The following is a 13,390-nucleotide window of genomic DNA, read 5'->3' on the forward strand; positions in this document are numbered from 1 at the left end:
AATGATGAATAATAGCCGAAAAAACACAGTTTTAAATTTCGTTAACGTGGCTAAATTCGTCTCATAACTATTCTAAGACACCCTGTAGTTGTGTATTACGGTAGAGGGTTCCGTTACCATGGAAAATACGGAAAGCGACTGCCGAAAAGCATTTGGGGGCTTCAAGTGGACATGATTGTCTCCCGAACAATTCGGACTCCAAGGATTTCGTTGTTGTTGCAGTTTTAATCATTTCGTGTGCCAAACTTCGTGTTCTCGTGGATTCTGTCGGGAAGAAGGTATTTTCGAATCCTTACTGGTACGTTAACAAAGGAGCAAAACGACAACACGAGGGCTTAATGTACGAGTCTGGGCGGAAGTCCTCGAAGTAAAGATCCTCAGTGCAGGCACGCTAAACTCGCGATTAACTGCAGTGTTAAAACAGCGTGTTGCTCATTTCCGAACGAGGGCCAGTTGTCTGAGCTACTTTGAGCAGGCTCACCATCGTGGGTTGCGTCAAAATCTACTTTAGGTGATGATATAACTTGAGTATACCTTATAACAAACATGTGTACGAACCTGAGCGGCGTTACATCAGCACAATGCACAGGACAGAATACACAACCTTTGGTTTCCTCTGTGATAACCGTGTCACCATCTCTGTGTGCTTCTTTGCAGGTAATTCAGCATGAGGGGACCTTCTGTGGATCCAGCCACGATGTTAGCAGTCATTTCTTGGACTACTTGGAATCTTTGGAAAACATTTCACACTTGTAGAGACCTCACAGGATGTTTCTGAATAATTAATAATTATTTTTGGAAGTACGACTCTACTACACTTCCTCACAATGTGAATGAACTCCAGCAGTTCTTCCAGAACAAAAGAATCAAGAATTCATGTAGCTGTACATGTGAAGAAAGTGTTGTTGAGATGCTGCAGACGGGCAACTACTCCTTGGTGCTCCTGATCCAGCTCACGCTGCTGGCTTTTGACCTTTTCGTCAACTCCTTCAGCGAACTGCTGAGAGGAGCAGCCGTCATCCAGCTGGTGCTCTTCATGTAAGTAGCTGGCGTACAGTTGGAGCTGGTCCGGTCATCAGTCCACACATAGAAGGCTGCAACACTTAAAATGACTTCGACTACTTTGAAATTCTGTTAATTGTTTCCACTGAGGACGGCACGTTGGGTCAGCTGGTAAAGCGTTGGCCTCACAGTTCTGAGGTCCCAGGTTCGATCCCAGACCCACCTGTGTGGGGTTTGCATGTTCTCCCCCGTGCCTACGTGGGTTTCCTCTGGGCACTCATAAAAGAAAACCTTTAAAAAAACCTGTATTTTATTTTATATTTGTGATATTTATTATGGTGGCCTGGTGGCTCAGATGGAAAAGAGTTCGCCTCACAGTTCTGAGGTTCAATCCCGGGCCCGCCTGTGTGGACTTTGCATGTTCTCCCCATGCATGCGTGTTTTTTCTCTGGGCACTCTGGTTTCCTCCGACATCCCAAAAACATGCAACATTAATTGGACACTCGAAATTGCCCGTAGGTGGGATTGTGAGTGCGGCTTTTTGTCTCTATGTGCCCCGCGATTGGCTGGCGACCAGTTCAGGGTGTACCCCGCCTCCTGCCCGTTGACAGCTGGGATAGGCTCCAGCACTCCTCGCATCCCTTGTGAGGATAAGCATCAAAAAAATGAATGGATGGATGGATTGGAGTGGGGGATGAGCATATGAAGGATCTATTACAGTGAATTTTGGGGGGTTCTTTTCCCTTTATCTTTTCAATCCATTAAACATAAGGCCAACATTCGGTAAAATTCAGGAGGTGGCTGACTATGTTATGTCATTATCCAAGCCGCTCATCCTCACAAGGGTTGTGGGAAAGCTGGAGCCCATCCCCGCTAGCCTCAGGTAAAAGGGGGACCACACCTGGAACTCGTCGCCAGTCAGTCGCAGGGCAGACATCAACATCATCACTGAGCAGGAATCAACCCCACGGTGCCTGCACCAAAGGCAGGCGTGTGTACCACTACATCATCAGTGACTTCGGCTGGCTGTAAATGGGCAAAATTTATAGTTAGGATTATTTTCCACCTTTGCTGTCTGTTCTTTAGTGAAGATGCAATGGAACAAAATGTCCAAAGTCTCTGTAAACTTTTTTTTTTCATATTTTTAAAGTAACACTTATATGCATGCAGCAGAGTAATCTGAATAAGAGTGTTTTATTTTATAAAATACTAGCCACAGTAAACTGTTCATCACATATATATATATATATATATATATTTGCTGCAAGATATTGGTGGTAAAATATTGTGAATTACTCTGCAATTTTCTCCTACTTCAAGTAAGCTAGTTCTAGTTAATAGCAGCACATTTTATTCATAAGGATACATATGCAATATACTGTATATATTTTAATAAAGTTAGGCATACTCTTGCAAAGTAGGTAGCGGGTGACAAAATTTGCCAATCACTTCCCCATCACATTTACTCATTATGTACATGAATTTGGAGGTTATTTGTACTGTATGTAAGTGTAAAACTGCAAGGCGTCTTCAAAGATCTGAAAAGGTTTAGTCAGTGTTCGATTAGTACACGAAGGTCACTTGAAACCTGTTTGCAGCATCCAGGACATCGCCATCTTGTTCAACGTGATCATCGTCCTGCTGATGATGTTCAACACGTACGTGTTCCAGGTGGGCCTGGTCTCCCTGCTGCTGCAGCGCTTCAGAGCTCTGCTGCTGTTCTCCGCTCTCTACCTGACCCTCAGCATCTGTCTACACAGCTGGGTGTTGGTACGCACGTCAGCTCCGTACAGAATCTTCAGTCTCATGTCGTATTGTGCTTATCGAAGTTGTCCTTTTTGTATAGAATCTAAGATGGAGAGCGTCGAACCGCTTCATATGGACGGATGGCCTTCAAGCTCTTTTTGTATTCCAGAGGATAGGTAATTTGTCAAAGTTGTCCATTTTCCAACTTTCTTTTGGTGCATTCAGCAAGTATCTTTCTTGTTGCAGTGGCAGTGTTGTATTATTACTTGTACAAGCGCACAGCCGAGTACATGGGGGACCCGAGGCTCTACGTGGACTCTCTTTGGCTGCGCGAGGCCTTTGCCAGAGCTCGACAGTAGATCCAAAAGAAAGCCGCCGGATTTTATTTGCTATTAAGCTCCTGCTGTTAGTGAATATTTATGTAGCAACTTCAATACTCTCAAAGCGCTTTGACACTATTGTTGCCTCATAGACCGAGCACCCCAGGTAAATGTCGGGTCTGGAGTCTTGCTCAAAGACACTGAAGAAGAACAAGGTGATCACAACTCAAGCCCCACTGACAAAAGAAGGCACGTCTGTGTTTGTTTACTATTCCCAAGCGGGCTGTCTGTTTAAATCTTTCCACTGGCAGGGAAACCAAGGGTGGCAGATTGTATTAATCAGGATTGAGCCTTGTAATCTGCTGTACGTGGCCTTTGTACTCGACTCTTGAGTAGGAGACTGCGTAGCAAAATAATGTTACGATGCATTTTTATCTATTGTAGACCTCTTTACTGACCATCAATCACTTATACACATAACTTGTTTCCACACCAATGAAAAATCCCAAGTCAGAGTATGTTTACATGATGCCAGTGAGTGAATCCAGTCATCTGTCAGTGGGGATCTTTTGAACTGTGTTAGTTTTTTTTTTTTTTTAAATTAAAATATCCTTCTCTAATCCTGGTGCAATCTATCACTGCATATTATCTTCGAGACAAGGTGAAACAGACTGCTCTATTTTTAACAAAGATTAATTAGGATTTAGGTACCATGAGTACAACAAGCCATGAATAGTTGCCCGGGTGTCATATATAACCTTTCCGCTGCAGGTCAAGTTGCTATTGTACACGTGAATGGCTGGTGCCTGTAATTCAGGGGTGTCAAACTCATTTCTCTCGCGGGCCACGTTGTAGTTCGGGTTTCCCTCAAAGGGTCGTTTTGACTGTGAAACAAATGTTTAATCGTTTCATCATGTTTGCATAATTTATGAACCAGAATCCGAATCAGAAATCAAGGGTAACGAGTTATTCAACTATTCATGTTTCGTAACACAAAAACGCTTGTAATATCTCAACTTGATCATTTATGACGTATGACAATTTGAAATTTTGGTAAAGATTTTTACAAGAATCATGGAAATGGAAACTATAGATTTGGGTTCGCAAACCATATAAAATCACGTGGTTGGCCGGATCTGGCCCCCGGGCCTTGAGTTTGGTAGCTGTGTTGTAATTGGATGTATAACACATAGTGGTGGGAAAAAGTGTTTGCCCCCTTTGATTTCTATTTTTTTCTGCACGTTTGTCACACTTCTGCTTTCTCATTATAAAATCAATTTAAATATTAGTCAGACAACACAACATGCAGTTTTATATGGTTTTTATAAGAAAACAAAAATCTAACCTACATGGCGTTCGTGTGAAAAAGTGATGGCCCCGTAAACCTCGTAACTAGTCCGGCTACCCTTAAAAACTGCAATCGAGCATTTAGGATTACTTGAAATTTTAGCACTATTGAGGAATTGTGGCCCACTCATTTCTGAAGATGCAGCGAATACACCGAGAATGCCCGATCTCATAAACTCAGCAAGCAAGTAGGGTAGGTTCTGGTTAGTACCTAGATGAGAGACCATTTAGGAATACAAGGTGCTAAAATTGGGCATTAAGCCAATCATCTTCACCCATTCAGAGGTGGACTTACTGACTGTGACCTCTTGGAATTGTCGCTGCAGTTTAGCAGTAATCTTAAGAAGGTTCAGAACTGTTCTGTTTTTTTCACCATTTGTGGATGACACGTCTCACTGCAGTTTGCTGGAGTCCTAAAGCTTAGGAAATGGCTATAAGATTCTCCAGTGTGATAGAGCTCAGTTACTTGATTTCTAATCGTTTCCTGAATTTCTTTAGACCTTGGCATGATGTCTAGCTTTTGAGGACTTTTTGGTCTAGATAACTTTGCCAGGCAAGTCCCATTAAACCAATTTCTTGATTGACAATTCTTACAGTATACCGGCTGGGTGTTCCGAGAGAAATTGAACTCAGGTATGATAAAGTAGTTTGTTTTAATGAGTGCACAATCAGTTTTTCACACTGGGCCACATATGTTTGGATTTAATTCTCCCTTTAATAAAAAATGATTAAAAAACTGCACGTTTTCTTTTTTTACTAATATTGAAATTTAATGGCATAAAATAAGGTTTGGAAAATCATGCAAAAAAGAAAAAAAGGAAAGGAACAACTTTTTTCACACCACAGTATTGCTAATGGTGGTAGGGCCAATGTTGCATCGAACAACCCGACTGGATGTTGTACAAAACCCCCTTTTATTTCAAAACAATCCGAGTTATTGTCAGTGCAGTCCAATCAAACTCTAAATCCAGTTTCTCTGATTGTTGTTGTCCGTCCCGTTGGAATGTGTTACTTTTTGAATCAGCCACCTGAAATGACAGCAGACCTGACTTAGTTTAAAGCCTGTTACCAAAACAATCAGTTCTTCAGAGAGAAACGCAGTAGCTTGTAAGGACCTCATACCGTTATACGTAGATGCCAACCCAGAGTAGCAAGAAGAGCACACCAAAGCCCATAAAAAGTGACGCCACCAGGGAGATGAGCAACTCCTTGTAGATGTCCCTTGTGTATTTGGTTGACGTCACCTCATAGCTGATATACATATGTCAAGGCAAAACTCACTTAAAAAAAACACGTACCAAACCAGAACTAACGCTACTGTTAAAAAAATAATAATCTGCTGGAAGTTAGATATTTCAGTGTTGATACAGTATGTTTTTTTTAATGTGTTAAAAATACTGTGGCATACCAGTACCACTTAATAATTCTAGACTATTTCAAGACATTTATGCTTACATGCGTGAAACATTGAGGGAATATAGGGGACTGTCATTTTTCATTGACAGCATGCCTCTGCTCTTGTGCACAAAGCTAGGCCTATGAAGAAAATGCTGGAGATTAAAAATTTAAAGAAGTGGGCCACTGCTCTTATAAGATATATATGTATATATTATATACGTATATGATTTGCCTGCTTAAGTAGTGGAAAGGATACACGAAGAACCAGGCGGTGAAGAACATGCCGATAGCCAGCAAGACCACTGTGAGGTGGGGGAACACAGCCGGATTCACCGGACTGGTATATCTGGTCATCGCCTCGAGTTCCTACAGCGAAACAACACAATCATACGATAATTGCTTCTTGCACACAATTTCACTAGCATTTGAGCACAATCGTCCAGGTTCACTCATTGATTTGTATTCGATCGGATTTCCACGGGACGCTAACGCCAATTTCATTTGCTAGCAAGCGCCTCGCTGCTCAACAAACAACACATTATAATAACTTTGTGCTTTGGAAACAAAATGCACAGTTACATTAAAAAAGGACAAACATAAGTTTAAAAGTAATTATGAAAACCATACCATTTCGATGAAGCAAAGCCCCACGACTGTCCAAGATGATAAGGCCACGTACTGAGTCTTTTCTGAAGCTTTTCCGGGTTGACTACGTGACGTAGAAACTACGTTACTGTCCTCTCGGTTTAGTCTTGCAGGTTTCCCCAAACCTCATAATAGTCATAATAGCGCATTCTCTCCAAACCAAAATACGTAAAAACGTCTTTTGTACATCAGGTTAAAGATGCGTGAACAATCTATCAAATTAAAAGCTTTATTTACCCATTCAATTTTGTCTCTCTTTGGGCACCTTTGAGTAGGGAATAAAGGCAAAATAAAAATAGTGAAAACATTTTCAGTCATATCTTCATTTCTTTCGGCTTGTTCCGTTAGGGGTCGCCACAGCGTATCATCTTTTTCCATCTAAGCCTATCTCGTGCATCTTCCTGTCGTACACCCACTGTCCTCATGTCCTCCCTCACAACATCTATCAACCTTTTCTTTGGCCTTCCTCTCGCTCTTTTGCCTGGCAGCGCCATCCTCAGCGCCCTACGACCAATATACTCACTCTGTCACCTCTGAACATGTCCAAACCATGCAATCTGCTCTCTCTAACCTTCTCCCCAAAACATCCAACTTTGGCTGTCCCTCTAATGAGCTCATTTCTAATCCTATCCAACCTGATCACTTCAAGCGAGAACCTCAACATCTTCATATCTGCCACCTCCAGTTCTGCTTCCTGTTATTTCTTCAGCGCCACCGTCTCTAATCCGTACATCATGTCCGGCCTCACCAGTGTTTTATAGACTTTGCCCTTCATCCTAGTGGAGACTCTTCTGTCACATAGAACACCAGACACCTTCCACCAACTGTTCCAACCCGCTTCGTGGCGTTTCTTCACTTCCTTACCACACTCACCATTGCTCTGTACTGTTGACCCCAAGTATATGAAGTCGTCCACCCTCGCTATCTTCTCCCTGCAGCTTCACTCTTCCTCATTCACGCACATATATTCTGTTTTACTTCGGCTAATCCTCATTCCTCTCTTTGCAGTTCGTGCTTCCATCTTTCTAATTGTTCCTCCACCTGCTCCCTGGTTTCACTGCAGATCACAATGTCATCTGCGAACATCACGGTACAAGGGGATTCCAGTCTAACCTTGTCTCTCACCCTACCCATTACTACCGCAAACAGGAAGGGGCTTAGTGCTGAACCTTGATGCAGTCCCATCTCCACCTTAAATTCTTCTGACACATCAACAACACATCTCACCGCTGCTCTGCTGCCCTCTTACATGTCCTTTACTAATATGCCGTCTGAAAAAAGGAGGCACACTTCCCTTACCTTTATATGTTTATTTATTTATGTATTCATTTATTTGCTTTTACAGTATTACAGCATATTCTTGAGATAAAAAGCTCTGGAAAAGTGTTGATAAAGTGAACTCAACTGTGATTTAAGTATTCAAGTTAATTATACGGTATTTTTTGACTTCACATTTCATCATTAATCTTGTTCAGAATAGCTAAAGTTGAACTTTTATGTAGGCAGCAATGACAACAACAATGAAAAACATGGACTTTAAAAACAATATGATAACAAAAATTAGCATCAATTTTAAACACAATGCTGCCACACAGTTACATGTAATGCAGTTCTACCGGAGTACCTAAAGCAGACGAGCAGAGCAAGAGCAATTCATTACTTATATACAGTGTATGTATATATATATATATATATATATATATATATATATATACACACACACACACAGTGTGAAAAGTGCTACAGTGGTTTCATTTATGCTAGCTGGTGCATTATAAATAAGCAAAAGTTCTACACAATCCATAAGTAACGGAAAAAATCTTGCTCTGAGTATTCATATTCTGGTAAATAACTGTTTTCTCTGATGGCTGTTTTTCCTATATAATGTATTGTATCCGTCTGAAAACCCATGTGTGGACAACTATTTTGAAAGATAAAAACGCAACATTTGAGAACAAGACAAGAATGTTTTTAAATCAGAAAACATACCCAACGTTATATCACCCATATTAAAATTGTTACAAGACGGTGCAGATTATTCATTGTAGTACGAGAGATATATTTTAATCAGTGATGTTAATTGTCATTTCTGGAGTGTCTTGCAGCTTTATAATCACTGATGAAAATGTGGCAAAAGATATTTTTTTGGGGGGATGGGTATGGGGGGGGGGTGTTGGAAAAGGCAAATTTTTGCACGTTACCAGCATAAGCAATATTCAGTGTGAGCTATTCCAGTGTTTTTTTTTGTAGAATATTGTCAGTGTTTGACATTTATTAAAATCCAATATGGAATTTCCAGTTACTAAACCATTTATTCATCCAGTCTTACATGTGACTGAAGAAATGAGTGTGACTTGGTCCCCTCAACAACAAGACAAGCATAACCATATTTGTGCAGGAATGCATACATTATCAGTTTTATGCAGGATTCTGATATTCTGAACATGCAGTTTAAAGGAAACAGTTCCTCGTCTGGATCTGCAGTATTCTCACAAACTGAGGCAAAAGATGCCAAGGAAGTAGCAGTGTGGACTATTTGAGGTAAAATGCAGGTTGCAGCCATACCTAGCTGCACCTTTTAACTCACCAGTGTATGAAAGTATTCATGTTTTGAGGTGACGGAAGTTTCAGTGTACATAAAGTCAACAAAAATATGCACCGTGTCATCCAGGGAATTCTGCTGCACAGTACAATGTTTTTTTTTTTTTTGTGATCGATAATTTTTGTTCAAAATTCACAACCATCGTTTCACGGTGGCATTAAACTGTGGTGCAACAAATCAACTCAATCTCAAACATTTCCAGACGCAAACAACAGCTGATGACAGCAAAAAGAGAGATGTCGATACGAGCGAGACAACATGAGGTGCAGTGATATAGTTTTACATGACTTTTAAAAACAAAATAATGTACAAATAATGAGAAAAGATCCACAGGCGAACATGGGTCGCGATAAGGCACGAGGAAGTGGGCAGGCGTCGTCTCACATCTCACACGCAGCTGCTTTCAATGACAAAATGGTAGTCGGAGTAGGAGGTCGTTTCTCCCTCGGTGGCACAGCTCGTTCCATCCTGTCAGGAAACAACAGTCAAATGAAATAAATCAACTAGTCATAGTATATATTAAGGCCGGCACGGTGGCGCATCTGGTAAAGCGTTGGACTATGGTTCCATGCCAGCCCCACCTGTGTGGAGTTTGCATGTTCTCCCCGTGCCTGTGTGGGTTTTCTCCGGGCACTCCGGTTTCCTCCCACATCCCAAAAACATGCAACATTAATTGGACACTCTAAATTGCCCCTAAGTGTGATTGTGAGTGTGGCTGTTGGACTCGATGTGCCCTGTGATTGGCTGGCAACCAGTTCAGGGTGTACCCTGCCTCCTGCCCGTTGACAGCTGGGATAGGTTCCAGCATTCCCCGCGACCCTTGTGAGGATAAGTGGCTAAGAAAATGGCTGGATGGATGGACATCTGGTCTTTGAGGCAGACATGCCAACTATTAGTTCACCTCGCTGCCTAAAAAATTACAATCGACAAAAATACTAAATAAACAGAAACATGACTCTGTTGCATCCACTCATTATACAAATAAACAATGTAAAAAAATGCTCATGATTCACCATAAATAATATCCATGGACATCTGCAAATTCACACAAATACTCACACAAATCCATCCATCTATCCATTCATCCATCCATCCATTTTCTTAGCCGCTTATCCTCACAAGGGTCGCAGGGAGTGCTGTAGCCTATCCAAGCTGTCAACGGGCCGGAGGTGGGGTACACCCTGAACTGGTTGCCAGCCAATCGTAGGGCACACAGAGACAGACAACAACCAATCACATCTAGGGGCAATTTAGAGTGTCCAATCAATGTTTCATGTTTTCGGGATGTGGGAGGAAACTGGAGTGGCCGGAGGAAACCCACGCAGGCACGGGGAGAACATGAAAAGTCCACACAGGCGGGTCCGGGACCGTCAGAACTGTGAAGCCAATGCTGTCCAGCTGAGCCACCATGCCGCCCACATAAATATTGATAAGTGATTATATTGAAATGATAAGAGACGAGAGAGATAACTACATAACATTTTGCAGCGCTGCTTTGGTATTTTGTCCCATGCCTCCGTAAATCCCAGCCAGTCCCAAGATAAATTTAAGATACTCACAGACGAGGAGACACGAAAGTGATAGGTGATGTCTTGGAAGGACAGCAGAGGCACTGGCCACAAGTGATGAGTTCCCTTAAAGAGAAAATTTAACAGTCAACAAAGCTGAAGGAAAGTTGACTTGGGTAAAAAAATAGATTGCTATTTTATGATCAAACGTAACATGTTGTACCTGTGTTGAAGCTTTTCGTCCACTGTACAGCACAGTCTCTTTGTGATTTGGACAAAGACGTCCTTTAGTGGCTCTACATTGCTGGACCCACACACTGTCAGTGGACCTAAAAATGAAATAAATAGGCTTCAATATTTCCCTGTACCTGCATATTATGGGGTCATTATCATTATTGTATCACAGTGTTGGTCATGATTGGAAAGCCAACAATATTTTTTAATTTTTTTACTTAGTGTAGAAATAATAATAATAAATGATGGAGGTTATCAATTTATGCTGGTATTGTGCAAATAAATACAATTTATTCAAGAGAATCCATTCTTTTAGCCGCTCAAATAGTTTGATGCGTTAATATACTTACATCATGTGCAAAGTGAGTTGCGATAGCGAAGAATTTGTGTTTCCGCGGAGGGATATTGTGAAGCTAGAGCAAAAAGGAAAAAAGTACCATGAGTATACAAGGACCTGCTTTCAAAGTCTGGAAACACCAGAAAAAAATCAAACGTAAGTATACTCTGAAAACATTTCATACTACAATACATACCTGCAGCTGTCGGGGGTTTTACATTGGTGTGTTGTTATATCTTGGTCTGTCTCCACTATATGAAGACCAGTCAGAGATGGAGTTGATCTTCCTCCTGGAAAAACAAGAACAGCATTCTGGTTTTTAGTATGTAGATCAGCTGTATTTATTGCAAACATGCATTCTGCTTGACTGCGTTCGCTACGCTTGCGAATACAGAGATGTTTATGGATTTACCCTTTAAATATGCACTGCGTTGCCTGCGTGGTGGTAGCTGCTGTCCGCCAGGCAGACGGTTGGCGGCTCCCGCTCCGTCCAAATCTGTCGATGCAGGCCTTTTGGACTTGGACAGGTACAGTGGCGCAGACGTGTGACTGAGGCGGTTTCTGTTGCGTCCATCCTTATCCATTATTCTGGACTTGGCCTTCTTATTAATGGTGCCTGGCGTGGGAACCAAGTTGTCTGGCGCTACAAAACACAGATCATCATTTATTATCATTTATGCCTCTTAAGTCAGTCTGCAATACACCATTTCGTTGGATGTATGGAACAAATACTCACTGGACTTTCAATTGACACTATTAGAGAGGTATTAATTGAACAATTCCACCAATAGTTTGGCTCGCTCAAATAAGGTAATAGAAATATCAAATACACTGTATAAAGCTGTTCAATTGCAATCTATAGCCCCTATCAAAAAATATAGGCTTGTATTAATAAAACAATTAACAGGTTAACAACAGAATAATAAATATACATTCAAATGAAGACCTCACTGGTAGTGTGACTTTAAATTGAGCTTCACTAAGGCAGAATTTTTGATCCAGTTGTTGCACTGAATTTCATTTGGATGGTGCAGGTGTTCCAAATGTTGAATGACCGCTGAGTGCTTATCATGGTATAAGATGTGATTTTTGCTGAGTATCTTCCTTACCTGCAGCAGACTGGTTGCTATTTAATGTCACAATAGTCGAGGACTGGTTGTTCGAGGCTGTGGTCGAACAGCAAACTGTCAATAAAACACATTTGTCCTCTGTAAGTGAAGTCAAAGTATTCTGAAAGCACTTTTACCAATATGTTTATTTTCCATACTGCTTATTCATGTTAGCGTCGTGGCTGTGCTGACCCTATCCCAGCTGACTTTGGGCGAGAGCTGAAGTACACCCTGGACTCCTTGCCAGCCAATCGCATGGCACATTTGGACAAACAAGAATTCAAACCCAAGGATCATATTTACAACCTTTAATGAAACCAACATGTATCTTTTTGGAATGTGAGAGGAAACCAGACTTCTTCTTCTTCTTTCCCTTTCGGCTTGTCCCGTTAGGGGTCATCTTTTTCCATCTAAGCCTATCTCTCGCATCTTCCTGTCGTACACCTACTGTCCTCATGTCCTGCCTCACAACATCCATCAACCTTTTCTTTGGCCTTCCTCTTGCTCTTTTGCCTGGCAGCTCCATCCTCAGCACCCTTCTCCCGATATGCTCACTCTCTCCCCTCTGGACATGTCCAAACCATCGAAGTCTGCTCTCTCTCACCTTGTCTCCAAAACATCCAACTTTGGCTGTCCCTCTAATGAGCTCATTTCTAATCCTATCTGACCTGCTCCTCAATATCTTCATTTCTGCCACCTCCAGTTCTGCTTCCTGTTGTTTGTTCAGTGCCATCGTCTCCAATCCGTACATGATGGCCGCCCTCATCACTGTTTTACACACTTTGCTCTTCATCCTAGCAGAGACTCTTCTGTCACATAGAACACCAGACACCTTCCGCCAGCTGTTCCACCCTGCTTGGACCCGTTTCTTCAGTTCCTTACCACACTCACCATTGTTCTGTATTGTTGACCCCAAGTATTTGAGGTCATCCACCCTTGAAACCAGACTATCTACAAAAAACAAATACGCACGAGGAGAGCATCTTGAATTCCAAATTTCAGACCCCCAACCTCAGAACTGTGAGGGATATGAGCTAAGCAGTTAGTAAGAAACCTCTAAATATAACTTTTACCTGATGCAGGGGTCGTGGAAACCAGAATAAATGGACTCTTGTGTGAGGATCCCATTGCAGCTCTTGACC

The 13,390-nt window shown here is 41.7% G+C and overlaps 3 protein-coding genes across 7 annotated transcripts in view; 1 reads left to right on the forward strand and 2 right to left on the reverse strand.

Annotated features, from left to right (window-relative positions):
* Window positions 1-25: 25 nt before the first annotated feature.
* Window positions 26-5,169, forward strand: tmem138 (transmembrane protein 138). Of its 3 annotated transcripts, none has more exons than XM_061822173.1 (5): window positions 26-298; window positions 658-1,038; window positions 2,601-2,772; window positions 2,849-2,924; window positions 2,995-5,169. In XM_061822173.1, exons 2-5 carry the CDS (start codon window positions 911-913, stop codon window positions 3,105-3,107), a joined length of 489 nt encoding a protein of 162 aa, XP_061678157.1. In that variant the 5' UTR covers window positions 26-298; window positions 658-910; the 3' UTR covers window positions 3,108-5,169. The 3 variants fall into 3 exon arrangements, with proteins under 3 accessions (XP_061678157.1, XP_061678156.1, XP_061678159.1); XM_061822172.1 differs by having other exon boundaries at window positions 26-278; XM_061822175.1 differs by lacking the exon at window positions 26-298 and adding an exon at window positions 323-511.
* A 141-nt stretch (window positions 5,170-5,310) lies between these two features.
* Window positions 5,311-6,597, reverse strand: tmem258 (transmembrane protein 258). Its single transcript, XM_061822176.1, has 4 exons — window positions 6,441-6,597; window positions 6,070-6,179; window positions 5,538-5,666; window positions 5,311-5,443 (listed from the first exon to the last, which is right to left on the reverse strand). Exons 1-3 carry the CDS (start codon window positions 6,441-6,443, stop codon window positions 5,540-5,542), a joined length of 240 nt encoding a protein of 79 aa, XP_061678160.1. The 5' UTR covers window positions 6,444-6,597; the 3' UTR covers window positions 5,311-5,443; window positions 5,538-5,539.
* A 2,761-nt stretch (window positions 6,598-9,358) lies between these two features.
* The window catches only part of myrf (myelin regulatory factor), a 29,302-nt gene continuing 25,270 nt past the window's right edge, over window positions 9,359-13,390 (reverse strand). For all 3 annotated transcript variants that reach the window (XM_061822946.1, XM_061822944.1, XM_061822945.1), the window contains exons 19-26: window positions 13,322-13,389; window positions 12,249-12,323; window positions 11,552-11,782; window positions 11,336-11,429; window positions 11,153-11,215; window positions 10,792-10,897; window positions 10,620-10,694; window positions 9,359-9,528 (exon numbers count right to left, since the gene is read on the reverse strand). In XM_061822946.1, the coding sequence (XP_061678930.1) occupies window positions 9,448-9,528; window positions 10,620-10,694; window positions 10,792-10,897; window positions 11,153-11,215; window positions 11,336-11,429; window positions 11,552-11,782; window positions 12,249-12,323; window positions 13,322-13,389 (793 nt within the window). In that variant the 3' untranslated portion in view covers window positions 9,359-9,447. The remainder of the gene's footprint in view (window positions 9,529-10,619; window positions 10,695-10,791; window positions 10,898-11,152; window positions 11,216-11,335; window positions 11,430-11,551; window positions 11,783-12,248; window positions 12,324-13,321; window position 13,390) is intronic.

Source organism: Syngnathoides biaculeatus, chromosome 6 (genome assembly GCF_019802595.1).
Source record: "Syngnathoides biaculeatus isolate LvHL_M chromosome 6, ASM1980259v1, whole genome shotgun sequence".
NCBI classification, from domain to species: domain Eukaryota; kingdom Metazoa; phylum Chordata; class Actinopteri; order Syngnathiformes; family Syngnathidae; genus Syngnathoides; species Syngnathoides biaculeatus.

Coding starts and splice junctions, on each gene's coding strand:
- tmem138 (XM_061822173.1), top strand. CDS start 911: ATGCTGCAGACGGGCAACTACTCCTTGGTGCTCCTGATCCAGCTCACG. Junction 2,773..2,848: donor GTCTACACAGCTGGGTGTTG/GTACGCACGTCA, acceptor CTTTTTGTATAG/AATCTAAGATGGAGAGCGTC. Junction 2,925..2,994: donor TTTTGTATTCCAGAGGATAG/GTAATTTGTCAA, acceptor TTCTTGTTGCAG/TGGCAGTGTTGTATTATTAC.
- tmem258 (XM_061822176.1), bottom strand. Junction 5,667..6,069: donor TTCACCGCCTGGTTCTTCGT/GTATCCTTTCCA, acceptor TATGTATATCAG/CTATGAGGTGACGTCAACCA.